Source organism: Mytilinidion resinicola (genome assembly GCF_010093595.1).
Source record: "Mytilinidion resinicola strain CBS 304.34 unplaced genomic scaffold BDZ99scaffold_20, whole genome shotgun sequence".
Lineage (NCBI taxonomy): Eukaryota > Fungi > Ascomycota > Dothideomycetes > Mytilinidiales > Mytilinidiaceae > Mytilinidion > Mytilinidion resinicola.
Genome location: NW_022985456.1, coordinates 251,497 through 268,845, shown reverse-complemented (window position 1 = coordinate 268,845; position 17,349 = coordinate 251,497). Strand labels below are relative to the sequence as shown.

General features: G+C 52.8%; 4 protein-coding genes across 4 annotated transcripts; 3 read left to right on the top strand and 1 right to left on the bottom strand.

Moving 5' to 3' along the window:
• The first annotated feature begins 142 nt into the window (after positions 1-142).
• On the top strand, positions 143-3,373 carry BDZ99DRAFT_543696 (uncharacterized protein). Its single transcript, XM_033726794.1, has one exon. It carries the CDS (start codon positions 157-159, stop codon positions 3,115-3,117), a length of 2,961 nt encoding a protein of 986 aa, XP_033571804.1. The 5' UTR covers positions 143-156; the 3' UTR covers positions 3,118-3,373.
• A 1,000-nt stretch (positions 3,374-4,373) lies between these two features.
• On the top strand, positions 4,374-8,565 carry BDZ99DRAFT_525189 (SAICAR synthase-like protein; the record flags this gene model as incomplete). Its single annotated transcript, XM_033725978.1, has 2 exons — positions 4,374-6,469; positions 6,600-8,565. The coding sequence occupies 2 exons, from the start codon at positions 4,374-4,376 to the stop codon at positions 8,563-8,565; spliced, it is 4,062 nt and encodes a 1,353-aa protein (XP_033571803.1).
• A 4,256-nt stretch (positions 8,566-12,821) lies between these two features.
• On the top strand, positions 12,822-14,574 carry BDZ99DRAFT_144051 (uncharacterized protein). The gene is made up of 3 exons (XM_033712715.1): positions 12,822-13,086; positions 13,142-13,331; positions 13,382-14,574. The coding sequence occupies exons 1-3, from the start codon at positions 12,890-12,892 to the stop codon at positions 14,417-14,419; spliced, it is 1,425 nt and encodes a 474-aa protein (XP_033571802.1). The 5' UTR covers positions 12,822-12,889; the 3' UTR covers positions 14,420-14,574.
• Positions 14,575-14,654: 80 nt separating this feature from the next.
• Positions 14,655-16,093, bottom strand: BDZ99DRAFT_467087 (uncharacterized protein). The gene has a single exon (XM_033720938.1). It carries the CDS (start codon positions 15,992-15,994, stop codon positions 14,729-14,731), a length of 1,266 nt encoding a protein of 421 aa, XP_033571801.1. The 5' UTR covers positions 15,995-16,093; the 3' UTR covers positions 14,655-14,728.
• Between the last annotated feature and the right edge of the window lie 1,256 nt (positions 16,094-17,349).

Here is a 17,349-nt window from a genome sequence, read left to right as displayed (position 1 = left end):
CATGAGCGTCGATCATGACCGCCTGCTCCACCATTCAGGAACATAGCTAGCCAAGCCCTCACAGTAGGAGCGAGAGGTATACCTTCACTGCGTGTTCGGATACCTAGTTACAGGAGATATAGGGCTGAGCTAACTACATTCTAGCAGGGCGTTGCAATGCCCAATCTGGCAAATCGTTTCCCTCACTATCTCTTGTCGAATGTAGTCTACGAGCCCATATCTGGACACCGTGGGAGTTCAGCCACCTCGATAGGGGATAACCACGCAACATCTACGCACCATCTTGAGCGCAAACAACGGATCGAGTCAATCGCCAGTGCATATTTGCAGGGAAAGATGCCTCGGCTCTCTTCTACATCTTCAAGGGCACCCCGAGTCACTGGACCGCTCCCTAGCAACCCAAGACCCGACATTACCTACGAACCCGTATCAGCAACCCGTCCAAATGCCTCCCGTCGTGCATCAAATAACGTGGGGGTGGAAGAGGAACGTGCAGCCAAGCGGCGAAGGATAGAGGCTATTGCCAAAGCATATAATCAAGGAAAGATGCCAGTGATCCAATCAGCATCTTTGAGAGGCCCTTTGGAGAAAGACTGGAAGAATCCTTGGGCAAAGACGTCAACTGGTAGAGGCTCCAGTGCTGCAACTCCTCGGCCCCGCCCCGTTCAAGAGTTCGACACGATTGTCGTCTCAGTTCCTCGCCTAGTTCCCCTTTTGAGTTCTTCAAGGAACCAGACTAGTGACTTGTCAAGCCTGAGTCCATCCTTGCAGCAGTCGGTCGCGGATCACGATAGGGAGGCCTCTGAAATCACGGCTATCAATCACCCATTCCCTAAGTGCGCGGTGGCCAATGCTTATTTACGTGAAGACGGTAGTCGGCCAGGAGCTCAAGATACGGAAGAGCGTACGCTGCACGAGCCCAATCGCTCCGAGAATATCATTGTTATGCCCACAGAAGACACTAGCTCTGCAAACACCACTACTGCGACGCCGATGCTCGCTGCTGAGAAGCACACTCATCCGTCGATAATTAATGAGGATAGGAGGAAGAAGCTGGCTAGGAAAGATGGAAAGAAACCTTCAACTACCCCTCGCGTCGGTGAATCGCCTTTTTCTTTCAGGTACCAGAAAGATATGTCGAAAGAAAAAGAGGCCGGGAAAGTCAACGCTCTGGAAGGCAATAACTCAAATGAGCCAGATATTCTTCCAAAGAAAAAGAGACCGCGACGAATGAATTTCGATTCCTCGCAAGTCGTTCCTGAGGACAACCAGCTAGAGCGACGCTCGCAACGAAAGCAGCCATCCGCTTTGACCTCTGAGCCACAAGATACGACAACGAGTGTACCAAGAAACGAGGACGCGATAGAAAATAGCACGGGCTTTGCAAACATGAAAGCAACTACAGGCTTACCTGGAGTCGTCTCAGCAGGTGAAACAGCTCCTCCACTCTCACCTCCACCATCCCTGGACAACAGCACAAATAGGCCTTTACCTACTCAAAGGGGCAATATCACAGTCACTCCACGTCCGGAAGTGGACAAGGACCCAGCAAATTCGGGAAAGAAGCGCAAGAAGAGGGCAGCTATTGAGACTAATGAAGCTACTCCTGCCCCTGAGCTTGAGATTGATCAGGAACCGGAGCCTCACTCACTGAGGAATGAATCGCACCCTCATACAATTGCGGCACTAGATACTTCGAATGTCGCATCAAATAAGAGGAAGACAGAAAAGAACAGGGTGGACTCTGCAACTCACCAAGCAACAAACGGCGCCCCTTTGACATTACCCGCGACGCTCGAATCGCCGGAATCCTCTGCTATCCGCTCGAAAACCAGGAACAAGCAAAAGATAGGGTCTCTCGTCGCGGAAGCTTCCACTCCGCGTCAAACAAAGAAGGTTCAGGTCTCGAGACTCAGTACTCAAGCCGATGAGGAAGATATTTTGGAGCGTATTGTGGTAAAGCCACGCATGAATCAGTCACGGATCCAGAGCACTATGCCACCTACGGGGACAGAATCCCCGCCTCGACAAATGACAGAAGCTACTGAGGTAGAGATAACATCTCAAAAAGGCCCGAAAGTCGATGCCGCGGTAGGTGCGCCAATGAACGACGAAACTCTCTCGACAGAACAAATTATCCACATGGCAGCGGTGCAGGACGAACCTGAGAGTCGTCCACGGAAGAGGAAATCGCGACCTTCTGCCCTAGACTCAACAGCGGTTGTGTCTAGTGTTTCGGTGAAAAAGAAGAGAAAACAGCAAAGAACAGGCCCTGTGCCCGACCCCGCCGTAAATGGCGATACTGGGGCAGATGTGGAAATCGATGATGGGAATCTTCCTCAAGAGGCTGCCTCCGGGCAGCAAGCGTTCAATGGCCCGAGGACTCCTACGCGTACCAAGAGAAGTCAACCTGCGTCGAGTCACTCGCCAGATGTTCCAAGAACCCGATCGCAACGGAACCAGGCACAAACACCAAGCAATGCAATGTCTCCGGAGATTCAGCAGGAATTTTTAAGAATTGTGGATTCTATTCATAGTGCTCACGATGTGCAGTCAGAAACTGATGAGGACCTTGACTCGACAATCGATTGCATCGCCAGCGGTATTATTCCATTCTCTATTTTCAAGACAGGGGTAGCCAACCGGAATATACAAGCTGCTATGGAGATTAAGCAGCCTTTGAGTACTCAGCAACTGTTCGAGGCCCAGTCTCCACTCGCATTCAGTACGGAGAAGAAGAGAAGGATACAAGAGCGCTTTGGCCCTCCCCCTCACGACGAAACCGAGTATCTCGATACTCAGGCATTGTTCGACGCCGCTGGGGGTAATACTCCGCATAGTGACACGAATGATATGGACGTAGAGGAGACACCGGTGAAGTCGAAGTCGCGGCGTAAAAGTCGACGTGGATTGGCTCTTCAAGAAAAGCCATCGTCTTCTACCTTCAACACGTCGTCAGACTCCCTTCGAAAGTCGTCTAGGCTGCGTGGAAAGGACTCTCCTTATCTTGAGCACGATCTGCATCTATCACAGCCATCGCAGCAGTCCGAAGTCGACTTCAGTTTTATGAACTCGCTGCTGCAAATGAGTCCCGTGAATACTCGAGTGCAAGAATAGAGGGCCTTTGGTCTTTTGGGCAGGTATGTGGGCATTACAGTGCCTTGTCATAGATATCCGTACGTTCTCTTGCCACTGTTTGTGGGCCTCCAACTGACTGCTGGAAACCGGGGGCAGTGGAAACACTTCCAATCTGTGTACGCCCCGTTGACGTTGTCTGGGGTAGCCTCGCGAGTTCACTTCTTGTGCAAAATGCTAAACTTCTCTTCTAGTTGGAACGCTGAAAATACTATGAAGCTCCTCATGCAGCGGTAAATGAGTGTACGGATTTCTACGACCAGGCATTAAGTCTTCGTGTCACGATGCATTAGCGAGCCATCAGATTATGTTTTGTTTTTTGGTCGGGGGTTCACAGCGAAGCGGGTCGTGGTAATCCTGGCATCATAATCTTGATGTTCTCTTCCAATTCTGATATCTCCAGATGGCGTGACGACAGCTGAAGTGCTCGGGTGTCGGCGCCGTGAGGCATACGGTATAGGCACCTACCAGGACATGTTTTAGTTTTTTAGCGTTCACCATAGATATCTCAGCACGTGGCACTCATCCGCCAGCAGCTTAATCAAGAAGACATTACAAACTCTCGTCGCACACGCTGACTGTCTCGCCATGCTCCCAGCCGCACTATTGTGGTTTGTGATATCCTTCCCTCCGGGCACCCGCCTCCAGCAAACACGGCGACGCTCCACGAGGCAGGATAGTGGCATCTAACTGACGAGCCGGGCGACTGGCAGGCAGATGCGGGCCCCGTCGCCCGGCCTATTCGGGACGGGCCCTTGTCTATACATCCACGTTCTCGATTGATTGGAGTTCAACACACTGCGCGCACGGCCAACCACATGTTGCGCTCCGCGCGCCGATGCAAGGTCGATGGCATTGCTGGACTGGAGAGAGGGCGGTGAATTGGCCGGGAGCGGGGGGACGGTCGCGGGAGTGCCTGGTTTCCGCCGTCGCGGGCATCGTGGTGGCGGGTGCTGGAGCGGCAATTGTCGCGGGCAGCCGTCAATTGCGCGTGGCGGGCAGCGCCTGCGTGTTCATATAGAGAATCGTCGATAGCGGGCAGCGGTGGTGCTCCGGTGGTGCCCTGGTGTTGTCAAAGAAGCTGCGCCAAAAAACGTCATTTACCTGCATGGTCTGGCGCCGGGCCCAATTTGCAACGCCCACCGCATCGTAGCAACCTCGCACACCCACCAACGGGCAAATTGCTGCCACTCCTCCACCCACGCCCCCAGCAGCAATACCTGACCAATGTCGCCTCCATGTCATCTGCGTCTCCTGCTCCCACAAATACCTCACCCGCCGCCCCGGTGAGGTCCAAACTCCCTCCGCGCGATGCCCAACCCTCCTACCCTCCGCTCGAGAGCGCCACCTTGACCCCCAAGACACTTGCTCAGACCGGCCGCTCCAAGACTGCCCCGCTGGCCCTGGATACCCTGTGGACGAACGGAAATCCCCAGCTATCTGAGCGGGACTCTATCTTCGCGACCACATACGCCTATAACGACAGTCCCATCTCGTCACCAGCCCTTTCTCCACGCCCGGATGCTGCCACCGACAATGATGCAATTGAAGGTATCGCAGACATGGCAGCCTCTCCCATTCGGCGACTGATTGACCCTCCTCTGCTCCGCCAGCACCCTTCCGCCTCCGCGTCCGCCGTGTTGCCACCATTCGACCGCTCTTCCGTCAAAGACGCTCCTGGCCGCGATAAACACCGGTCTGCTCTCCTCTCGCAGGGAGAGTATACGGGAACGGCAGCCCATTCTGCTGCCCAGAAACTCCGCCATATGGGCATGGAACACTCGGGCAGCCGAGCGAGTCCGCCGCCTTTCATGAGTCCCGTCGACTCGCCAATCCAGCGTCCGTCAACACCCCACAACCATGATTTCGGCACTCAAGTGTCACTAGGCTTGGCGACGGACAATGATAAACGCCTGCGATATCGGTCTTGGCGCGAAGGAAAGGCTACATTGGGTGCGGTTGGGTCTGCCGCGGTTAGAAGCAGGAGCCGGGATGGCTCTCACGTGGATAAGAAAATCGAAGCTACATTGCTGAAAGCTGAGCACGTTCCTGCCCCAAGGAGCCGGAAAGCAAGTCACTATCTAGGCCTGTTCAAGGAGAATGACGCTGCAGAGGAGCAAAAGAGAAGAGACGCCAAAGAACGTCAATCAACTGAGAAAGGCTCTCGAGCACCTCACCCTGGGAAAAAGGCCCCGTCTATGAAAGTGCCGGCCCAGGAGGCTCCACCGTCACTCCAAGGCCTCCTCCGACCCCGTCCTATTTCCGATGCTGATGGAACGCAAGACGACAATGGCAAGCCGCAAGACTCGCAAAAACTAAAAGCTCCCCTAAGCTCACGTACTGAGTTTAGCAATGATTCTGTATCATTAGAGACATTGTCCCGCAGTCGTCCTTCCGAGCCAAAGTTGACTCTTGGCGCCGGTACAGGGGTTGACAAGCCGAATACCATTGCGTACACGCCACAGCAAGAGTTTCCGTTGCGGCTACTTGACGAAATTAGAAGTCATCACAATCTTACTCCTGGCGCTGACCGAGGCACCTCCTTCTCTAGAAGCTTGCCCACTGCCGCGTCTGAAAGATCCAGAGGTTCATCTGCAAAGGACAAGCCAACGTCACTGCATGACCAGGCTGCTGACTATTTTCCTGCGGTGCGGGATGATAGCGAAGAGCCGTCACCGGCATCTGACGAAGAAGAGTCGGAACGAGAACAAATATCCTCGGCATTGTATTTTCCTCATCGCCACAGATCTTCTGAAGAAATTTCTCCAGAGCAAAAAATTCGGAAGGCAGAAATTGAAGGGGACCGTAGGAGGAGGCCAAGCCTCGTATCGGCGGGTAAAGTACCCGAAGGCTGGGGTAACGAAGAGATTGTAAAAACTCCTGAAGAGGTAGAAATTTCTCTGCAATCCCAAGATGAAAACCAATACCTGCACGGTGACCTACAGCCATCAGCTCCCTTGTCTGAGGACGAGCTTCACAAGCAATTGACGTCGCCGACGGGAGCTACGTCGGTTTCCGAATCTGATTATGAATCGTTCGCAGAGTCGTCTCACTCGTATCGCGGCTACGAATCCAGCGCCACTGATGATTTAGGAACCACACCGACAGCGCCATCGATCAAGCGAACCGAGCGTAAGCCACATCCTACTGCCACCCAGCCACCAGCTCCGATTGGGGCTGTCGAGCTAAAGCCGTACGACCATCAGGTAGGCGGGCATACTACTGTATACCGGTTCTCTCGCAGAGCCGTATGCAAGCAGCTCAACAACCGAGAGAATGAGTTCTACGAAACGGTTGAGCGGAATCATCCGGAGCTGCTAGATTTCTTGCCCCGGTAAGACCAATTTTGTCATCCTTTCCGTGGCTTGAACGCTGAAACATCAGCAAGATGCGCTCGCCCGCACCGGACACCCATCTATTGTTAGTTATCAGGTATGCTAACGTTATGCTGTTAAATTTTATAGATACATCGGCGTTTTGAATGTAACGTATCGCAAGGCACCGAAGCGTAAAAAGACTCAGAGAAAGGACGAAGCTTTTGGGGACCAGGTAGTGCAATCTGCATCACAGACCAATACCGGTAGCGAGTCAGTGCTTTCATCCAAAGAGATGTCCAGGGGTCCTGAAGATCGCAAAGAAGAGGCGGCGCCAAGGATAGTTAGTCATTCGCAAAACACCACTTCCATCCCTCAAGTTATTTTCGAGAATAACCGCCACATCATCCCGGATAATCTGTTTCGCGTTCCTCCTCGGTCAAGTACTCCCGATCCTTGGACTGGGCTCTCGTCTCTCTCCTCTCAGATACATCGACGAAATCAGAGCGATATGACTATGAATGGGTCTTCAGAAAAGAGTCCATCTCGTCCTCCGATCCATCAACATGCAAGCTGGGGTGTTACTACTATCAACACCAAATTGCAAGAAGAAGTCCTTCGCCAGGTATTCGCGCCACCACCAATTCATCATCGCTCCAGACACAGCCACCAACATCATAGCATCCCATCGAGGAAAATGAGACTGGACTCCAAAGGAATCGTAGGGTCTGCACCGACAGCTCGTAGGAATAGTGCAGATGTTACCCAGCTGCACAATACACATTTCGATGAAGACTGCACTCGCAAGCAAGTGTTGAAAGCGGAAGCCGAGCGGCATTTCCCGGGCAATGGAGGGGATGTATCACAACCCGCGCCCCAGGAACGCCTCTATTTCGATTCAGACAGCGAAGCGGCTCTCAGTAGGAGCGATACAGATATGCGCCCGTCCTCATCCCCATCCGCCATACCACGGCGCCGGCATTCCGGCGGCGGGCTACGCCGTCCCTTCGACATCGACCACAAGCAAAGAAGAGGCCTGGAGTACCACGAAGAAGACGGCTACGGTGGCGACGGAGAAGACGAACTCTTCGCCATGGACGACGAGGCGCGCACCGGCGCAGCCAAATTGAACGGTATTCGCGAAGAACCCGGCCAAGCCCAGCCGCAGGCCATCAAACCACCACCAATAGCGACCATGCTCCCAGCACCCGTGACCGCAGGCCCGAAAACCAAGGCTCATACCTCTGAGCCCAAAGTCCTCGAGCCCTCAAACCCAGAAGAAGCCCAGCTCCAGCCCGACGAGCGCGTGCAGCACTTCCTCCTCCTCGAGGACCTCACAGCCGGCATGTCCAAGCCCTGCGTGCTCGACCTTAAAATGGGCACGCGGCAGTACGGCATCGAGGCCGACGAGAAGAAGCAGCGCTCCCAGCGCCGCAAGTGCCAGATGACGACGTCGCGCGGGCTCGGCGTGCGGGTCTGCGGGATGCAGGTGTGGAACGTGAAGTCGCAGTCCTACGTCTTCGAAGACAAGTACTTCGGCCGCGACCTGAAAGCTGGGAAGGAGTTCCAGGATGCGCTAACCCGCTTCTTCTTCGACGGGGTCGGGAACGCGGCGGCGCGGAGGCACATCCCGGTCATCTTGGAGAAAATTAGGCAGCTGGAGAACATGATTCGGAGGCTGCCGGGGTACCGGTTCTATGCGAGTAGTTTGCTAATGTTGTATGATCGTGGCGATGGGGAGGCCGGGGAGAAAGAGAAGGATTCCACTCAGCGTGCTGCTGGGGAGGATGGGCCAGCGAAGCCGGCGAGTCCGCCCACTATCAAGCTTAAGATTGTGGATTTTGCGAATTGTGTCACGGCGGAGGATGCGCTGCCGGATTCTATTCCTTGCCCGCCGAAGGACCCGGATGGTGTGGATAGGGGGTATCTACGCGGCTTGCGTAGTTTGCGGATGTACTTCCAGCGGATTTGGAAGGACGTCAGCGATGTCGAGTGGGTTGAGCGAGGCGAGGGAGAGGGAATGGCGCTGGGTGAGAGCGGGATTGGGCTTGGGAATGTGGGTGGTGCGTGGGAGGAAGGCGCGGGCCCGGATGATGGAGGATGGGTTAGTGTTTAAGAAGCAAGAAAGAAGGATTATGATCAAGAAGGTTATGGGTCTATTGCTAGCGAGAGTGGACGATTGACGGCATTGTTGGTTGTGTGTTTTGTGTCTAGGATGATCCTTCTTGTCTCTTTTTGTTCCCTTCATGTCTTCTCTCTCCTAGTCTACGGGTCTTCGATTTAAATTTGCGCGTGTAAGGAGTCTTCGTGGATCGGGTCTCTGGAGCGGGCATGGCGTTTTCGAGGTACGCTTGGGTGGGGTTCTGGTAAGACAAAACTCCATTTGATTTTTGTTTGCATGTGCTCGTTCGGCAAATTGTATGGGGAGCATTGGGGTGTTTGGGGTCTGCATACTGAGGGGTTGAGGGGTTCTTTTCGAGTATATAGATATTTGGGTGGTTTGGGGAATGGGTGGAAGACTGGGGTTTTTTCTCTTTACATAGCTAATGAAATATACTACTGTGTAGTTCCTCTATGGATGGTTGAGATGTACTGATTCAATGAAGAATTCTGCGATTTTGGGGTATATTCCAGACATCCTAGGCTCATTGTGCGAACCTTTACTGATTCTGAGTTATGGGGTAGATCAGACCTCGGATACCATAATGCAAAGCTTCTTGTGACATCCACTTCTGGTTCATCAGCCTTTGAGCTGCAACCATCACCAATGAGCAGAACGATTACTCAAGTAGAGCCTACTTGAACACTAACACCTCATAGATACTTCCCTCATCTTCATCGAACGTTGGCGGCTGGTATCCTTTGACCCGCCGGATTGCGTCCAACGGTTATCGATAAGGATTGGCCAATAGGAAGCTCTCGTTCATCTAATTCTTAGCACAGTTTGATGCCGTTCGAATTGTTGTATCTAGCTATATAGAGGCCTAGTCCTTGGTGTTGAGCTTGTTAAGATGACCTAGCCAGCACTCATCCTCGCGGCAGAATGGAATCTCACACATAGAATAGCTGTATAGTGTTCTTGGCGCCCTCCGCTCCTTGTCCACTCCACAATATTCTCCACCATCTCATCCGTAAAAAACAGTCGAAACAGGGCAAGAGGATCGCTTTTATCGGTGCCAAGAGGTAGATTAGTTAAAGTCGTCAATAGGGAGCGCGTTAAAGGTAGGTAGATTCCATGGCTCAGGGGCGGGTATTTTGGCCTTTTTCCCTGGGGGAACGGTGTACCGAGTCGGTTGCACGAAGTCAAGGTCATTTGAGAATGTAGAGGGCATAGTAGGTACTTTAATTTGCGTGTAGGAAGCAGCTATTTACAAGTATCTTTGTGCTAGCAGCTATCAGAACGCGTGCCGTCTGTGCGGCCTTGGCATTGGACGCAGGCGGGTCAAGGGATATCCCTGGCGTCGATCAAACTTTCACCGGACGGGACGAGTCAGCAGATTCTTCTGTTCTACAGACAAGAAACTTCCTCCTTGAACCCTGCATCTCTTCATCGTTCGTTAATCTTGTCATTCTCAATTCATCCACACAAGAAAGAACAAATCGGGTTAGAGCCACTCCCATACAGCAATGTCTTTATTCCAGGTTCCATGGGAGGATTCATGGTGGCATACGCGTACAGACGAAATCATACAACCAGACGGCAGCTCTGGTGGGCTAGCGCGGGCCTGTCGCATATGTGGCTGCCGGCTTGCGTCTCCGAATGAGTATTATGAACATGAGTGTGTTATTGCAGCGGATTTTACGTTTTCGTACCCACCTGTCGTTAGCTGGGCGAAAGAGGACGAGGAACGCACGGCATGTCAAACTTGCGAGTTTCGTGGGGAGACTAAGAACGAGCTTAATTTGCACATGACGGAGTGCAAGCACGGAAGCGATCAGAATAAATCGGAGAGCAGAGCTACGAATACACCTCCTACCAGCAGGGTCGGCCTGGATCGAATGACATGTCGCGCATGTGGGTTTCATGGGGGATCGAGAAACGAGCTCTTTCGACACATTGCGGAGTGTGATAAGGTCGCTCCTCGGAATCAATCTGAAAGTGCAACATTAAAGACACCTCTCATCACTTCTGCTAGACAGGATGAGATTCGGACGAAGTGTCAGACTTGTGGGTTTCGTGGGAGATCGAGGAACGAGCTATTCAGGCATCTTGCGGAGGGTCACGATGGAAAAACTCAAGTGGAATCGATGAGAGGTGCTTCGAAGACGCCGCCTCTCGCTGATCTTGACCTAGAAATGTTGAGATGTCCTCATTGTGGGTTTCGTGGGGAATCGAGAGACGAATCGCTTGGGCATGTTGCGGAGTGCCTTTCAACTAATTGGAATGTGCTAGAGAGCGCAGCTCCAAAACCACCACACGAAGACGGCGACTCCACTGGACAGGACCGAACAACATGTCGAACATGTGGGTTTCGTGCGAAAACCCGAAACGAGCTATTTCGCCACATCGCAGCATGTAAAGATAGCAGTCAGGATTCGAAAAGCGTAGATTCGAAGATATCTTTGCTGCAACCTTCACAGGATACAGCAACAGACTCGTACTCGCCGTATAACAGAGAGCCAGTATGGGGGCCTCTAGAAACAGCCATGAAGGAAATCAAAGCGGCGAGAGCAGCGAGAGAAGCGTCGAATCCAGACCCAAATCCCTCGAGGCGCCGAACGCCACACCTCGATACCGTTTCCAATACAATAGAACTACTCAGAAAGACGGATATAAACCGAAAGGCGTCTTTCTCTAGTGAGAGCAGCAGCGAGCCACCTACTCCACCTGTTACGCATGGCTGTAGAGTATGCAGGTTTTCCAGCTTATCCAGGAACGTCCTCTTCCAACATTTAGAGACCGCTGGCCACGCACAGATCGAGGGCGGTTCGGAATCCTCGGGTCATTATATCCTCGAGTACACCGAGTACGAAGAAAGCTACTTCAATTACCTGAATAGCGCAAGCGTTGAGGAGATCTCTGACTTGCAGTCGTCTTGGGTCTACGCATGTAAAAGATGTTTCCAGAAGGGATCCGAAGTCTATTACGACCGCGACACTACCGATGAGCATGTCAGGAAAGAGCATGGCCACCGTTGGGTTGAAGACGGTTTCTCGAAGCGCTATCGTTGCAAGCCGTGCGGAGGTATCTTCTATGATGAGAGGGTCTTGCTGAAACACAAGAGAGAGTACTGGCATGGGCCGGGCGGACTCACGTATGAGGATCTGGAAAAGCGACGAATTGAAAGCGACCATGAAGCTTTTGGGAAAGGTGATCTACCAGTGGTTCTGTGGAATGACGCAAGCTCTGTGGCGTCTGGAGAGTCTTACCATGCTCGTAAGTGGACCGATGCTGAGTATGAGGCGAAACGCAAAGACGAAGATAAAGAGTGGCCAGTAAATTTTCATTTCACGGGCCTCATAACAAGATAGCCGTCTAACGGTATGCAGGAAGACGAGAATCCACTGTGTTCAGACTGTAAGAACCTACGTATACGACGCAGTAATTTCCGGATGAAGAACGCGACTGATCGGCTGGGAACCGTGCATCTCAACAGAACACGAACGCAGGATCGAAGCTCTTGTCCAATGTGTCGGCTGATCTTGAAAGCGTTCGACGGTGAGAAGATGAAACCACAGTTCAGTAATGGCAACGAGCTAATCTCCGTCTCCATGGAATATGTCAATGATGATTGGGAGTACGAATTAGATAATTCAGACGACGAGGACCGACAATACAAGGCCCCAACATACCAACGGATTTCGCTGGTGGCATATAACGATGATGAGAAGAAGCTAGAAGCCCATTTGGTGCTGTTCGAGGCTTACCCCACACCACAGCTTGGCCAGCTCATCAGAGCGAAGCAGACGAACGACTCTCTGGTACGGCACTGGTACAGGATATGCAAGAATCATCATGGAACGCATTGTATCGGACCATACGCCGCGAATGAATTGGGCCTCGGGGACTACAATGATGTCAGGACTAAAATTGGTAAGGAGAGGATGTACGGGTTCCCCGATATTGACTTCAAAGTCATCAACATTGAAAATGGATGTATCGTCAAACACCACGGGGAGGACGAGTTTTGTGCTTTGAGCTATGTCTGGGGCCGCAATCCAGTATTAAGAACTTTGAAAAGCAACATAGACTCCATGAGGTCCTACAACGGTATCTATGAGCAAGATCGGCCGGTACCAAAAACTATTCTAGATGCAATGAGTCTGGCGAAAACGCTAGGGTTCAAATATTTATGGGTGAGTGCCTTTACTGGACTCGTATTTTCACTGAGCTCGTGTCAAGCACAAATCCGAAAAGAAGACTGATTCTCGCATCATAGGTAGATGCACTTTGTATTATCCAAGACGACGAAGACGATGTCAAGAAAACTATCAATCGGATGGACCTAATTTACGGATACGCCCAACTCACTATCATCAACGCATCCGGAGCGGAAGCCAATTCCGGCTTCTCGCGCAGGTCAGACGACAAGCCCGTGCAAGTCATAGAGACATTGAAGCCAGGGCTGGAGGTCATGCTTGCAACTCCCTTCGAAGACAGCTTGGAGCACACCATCTATGCATCTAGAGCTTGGACGTATGTCAACAGCCCACTCCAAGATCTAACGACACCCATAAACTAATAATCATAGATTCCAGGAGCGTCTGCTAGCATCACGGTGTGTAGTCCTCCTTGACGGCCGAACCTACTTCCACTGCCGCCGGGGCTTCTTCACAGAAGATATCAACATAGACGCGAAAGGCCGGCAACACTCGCAGATGGAGATGTATAGACTCCCTATTGACGTACTCAACGAGCTGGCTGGATACCGCTCATTTGCGGTATGCGACGCCCTCTGCCGTACACGAACTCTACTAACAACAACCTCCAGAGAGCCGTCCAGGAATACTCCAAACGAAACCTGACCGACGAAAACGACGCCCTAAACGGCTTCGCCGGCACCCAAAACGTGCTCAGCAGCAAAGTCTACTCATCATTCTTCCAAGGCCTGCCCGCTGCGCAATTCGATCTCGCGCTACTCTGGCAGCCTGAAGGGCGGCTCCGGCGACGCAAGGGCTTCCCGAGCTGGTCGTGGGCGGGATGGGAAGGCTATGTCTCGTTCCAACCTCTCCTGAACGAGATGTGGTACAAGAAGCTACACCGGTGGCTGCATTTCCACACTTTCATCGTCTGGTACCGGTTCTGCACGAAGACTAACCAGTGGAAGCCCGTCTGGAACGAAGAGGACCATAGGGCAGCGTGCAAGTATTACAAGGCTCCGTATCTGTATGCCGGGTATGTCAAGGCGACGGAAGGCGTCTCGGATCCGTATGGACGGTCGAGCGAACCTCTGTCCTGGCTTCCGAAGGGGCGAACGACGCTGCCGTCTCCTCTGGACGGCGAGATTGGAGTATCGTCGACTGCTCTGCTCGCGTTCTGGACGTATTGCACGAGCTTTCGTGTTGAGATTGGCCCAGACAATCCAGATTCCAAAGACGACTCACAAAATCAGGCAGACAGACCTCCTGGGAAAGACTTTTCCTCTAATGGCAATGCAAAGCCGCCAGCCGGCTTGCGATACTTCGATCTTCACGACTGCAACGGGAACGTCTGCGGCTATTTAGATGTCGATTGCAGCCAGACCGTTCAAACTGGAGCCGTTCTCGATGTGCTAGTGTTGTGTGAGGCTGAGCTCTCGAAGAAAGAGGACGATGTCGAAGACCCCTGGCGTGTTGGGTATGCAGCGGAATTGGTCGAGAAGTGGAGTGCTGTGGTTGTCATGGCAGTTATGTGGCAGGACGGGGTAGCTGAGAGGGTAGCCCTGGGGAAGTTGATGAGAGCGGCGTTGGAGAAAGGGGTGAGCGGGGGAGATGGGGAAGGGGGTTGGCGGAGGGCGGAGAAGGTGTGGAGGGAAGTGCTTCTGAGATAGTCTAGGGAACTAGAAAGCCTCATCACGCCAAAGGACTTACAGTACTAGGACGAAGGTTTCCTCGCACCTTTCTGACACCGCTTGTGTTGCTTGAAGACCTAGAGCGATTCGCCAAAGGTCTAGTCTGTGTACACCTTTCTTCCACCGCCTGAAGTAGCTCAGCAAGGTTCCAGGCTTATCAAAAGGACATATTTGAATTTCTTCAAGATCAACGAAATTGCTTTAAAGCACTTCAAACGGCAATACCTTAGTCCTATCTCCAAATTCCATACAAGTAAAATACATCTCCCCAAACCCACTCTCCACCCATCACGCACTCCCCATCACGACCTCACCCCCCTCAACCACAAAATCAAAATTCTTTCCCCCAACCTCCACCCTCATCTTGACCTTAAACCGATACGTCCTCGTAACCGCAAAGCTCTGGAAACTCGGCGGCGTAAATCCCGGCACCCGCCCCGTAAACCACGCCTCACACTCCCCCGCTTGCACCATCCTCTTCTCCGCCTTCTCTGCCAGCACCTCCGGCAGCTCCACCGTCTCACTCTCCGGCACCGCGTTGAGTAGTGTCTTACTCTCCCCATACCCACTGTGCTCCGTCCGAAAACTCGACCGCGGCGTGCCATCCCGCCACCTCGACGGCCCGCCAGACATCGTATTCGCCGCCGCCCAGTCGCGGGGCGCGCGGAAGAGCGTGAAATCTAGCAACTCTAACTTCAGCACTTTAAACGTAATCTCAGGCACACGCGTCACGTTCTCCGTTTTGCTGAGCACGGCGAACGAGCTCCTGAACGCGAACTCCGCGCCCGAGCGCAGGAGATCCGGGAGCTCGACCGCGAGCTCGAAGTCCAGCCGCGGTGTCTGCGACGAGAGTTTGTCCTTCAGCGACTGCCGGAAGCCGACGCTCGCGGCCGCGGCCCCGGCGAGCACGGAGCTGGAGAGCGCGAGCTTCTTCGCGTAGCGGTGGCGGTTCGGGTGCTGGATGTGCGTGTAGGGGTTCAGGGGCGCGAAGAGGACGGGGGCGGTGCAGGAGTGCCCGCCGGCGGGGAGGCTGGCGCAGGTGAGGTGAGCAGTTACGCCGTAGGAGATGGAGCATTGGTCGGGTCTGTCGGGGCCGTTTCGCCCGTGGAAGAAGGTTGGGGGAAGGTCGTGTGGGCCGATGATGAAGACGGGGTCTTCGGGGTGTTTGTAGACTTCTGCGCGGTTGAAGCCGGTGCCCATGGGCGTTGTGAACGTGAAGGGCATTACGTATGGCTGGCCCGGAAGGAGCGCACCGCCGTCAGTCTTTGGGAGGACATCACATGTCACCGTGAAAAGGGGCGCTTGGTCGCGGAAATGGTAGTAGGTTGTGGAGTTATTGGTACTGCTTGAAGTGCGAAGCCATGTCTGGCTTTGGCCCCAGAAGGCTACCTCGATGCTTTGCGGGGTGATGGGCACCGTAGTTGATAGTGTGAGTTCTCCGGTGATTGTATTACCAGGCTTGATGACGGTATCTTTTGAATGGGCGAGACGGAGCTCGAGAGATGGGAGTGGAGTTTGAGGCTGGTCTGATTTTGACGAACTAAAGAGACCCATGTTGAAGATAGAAAAGAGCAAGGAAATGAAGGGTTCAGAATATCATAGAGGCCCACTTGCATTTATGACTTGTAGGACAGACAGAATGTCAGCAGAGGCTGTAGCAAGTGATCTAGTGTTCTATGTTCAAGCTTACGTTCAGTGTTACCTTTGTATTGGCTGGTGGCGAACTGGGAGGCTTGGTGGGTGGTAAGGCAGACGGTAAGGTGGCGCGGGTGTGGCTTAGACTATGCTACATTTACAATATGTAGAACGACTTTCGGAAAAGGGCAGTCCGCCTAAGAGCAGAACGACAAAGCTTAATTCTTGTTGTCTTTAAGACAAGGGAAGGGATAATCGTACACCTCCTAATCACTCCACGTACACCCCCTAATCACTCCATATACACCCCCTCCCTCCCCCATGTCACTTCACCACCTTCTGATTGGCTGGAGCGGCCGGGCCGACTCTTCGAAGCTTCCTCTCGTGCTCCTCTTAGAAGTGAACGAGCGAGCGCAGGCGGCGATGCAGGCGGCGATGCAGGCGGCGATGCAGGCAAGCCGGGCAAGATGGAAAGGAGCCCTTATAAGACGACGTTTTAATAGTTTTAGCATCCTTCTAGTTACAGTACATCGGCACTGCGCGTATACCTATATATACGGCATTATGTATAGCATTACTTACGGCCTTACATACGGCCTTATGTAGGAACTTACGTACGGCCTCGCGCACGGCCGTATATACGGCTAAAGGAATTAAATAGAATGCGCTATAAATTAGAGAGGCTGTATAGCCGTGCCGCATCATGTACAGCCTCACATACGGCCTCATAAAACGGATAAAATATATGAAACGGATAGGATGCACGTGCAGATGGACGTAAGGGTGAATGGCCGGAGGAAGCTCTGCGCTGCTCCGAGCCAATTAGAAGGTGTTGAAGTGACAAGGGGGGAGGAGGGGAGAGGGGAGGGGGGTTGTATACGTGGAGTGCTTAGGAGGTGTACAATTATCCCTCCCCTAAGATAATTAGTTATGAGCCCTCATAGGCCTTCATTTTTCAGTAGACCTAGAAACTCAACATATTATCCTGTCACCTGAAACTTCTCACCGATGTCAAGACCAGAATCTTGTAAAGATCAGTGCCCGACTGGCGTAGAGCCGTATATAATCAACAAGTGCCGTTAGTGGTACACAGTGGAACGTCACTTTTCACTTCGTTGTCGTTATGGTAACGTGCAACGCAAGCGAGCCGGCCACCCAAGCGAGCCGGCCACCTCATCACCAAAACGCGCTCCGTTAGCTTTCAACCACCATGTCTCAACAACGCAATGTACAATCAATCCAAAAAGAAGGCCGAATCTGCCTAGCTATCTTAG

What these genes read in the sequence shown, in the direction of transcription:
- BDZ99DRAFT_543696 (XM_033726794.1), top strand. Translation starts at nt 157, where the DNA reads ATGCCCAATCTGGCAAATCGTTTCCCTCACTATCTCTTGTCGAATGTA.
- BDZ99DRAFT_144051 (XM_033712715.1), top strand. Translation starts at nt 12,890, where the DNA reads ATGGACCTAATTTACGGATACGCCCAACTCACTATCATCAACGCATCC. An exon ending in TATGCATCTAGAGCTTGGAC is followed by an intron (nt 13,087 to 13,141) that starts GTATGTCAACAG and finishes TAATAATCATAG; the next exon opens with ATTCCAGGAGCGTCTGCTAG. An exon ending in CTGGATACCGCTCATTTGCG is followed by an intron (nt 13,332 to 13,381) that starts GTATGCGACGCC and finishes AACAACCTCCAG; the next exon opens with AGAGCCGTCCAGGAATACTC.
- BDZ99DRAFT_467087 (XM_033720938.1), bottom strand. Translation starts at nt 15,994, where the DNA reads ATGGGTCTCTTTAGTTCGTCAAAATCAGACCAGCCTCAAACTCCACTC.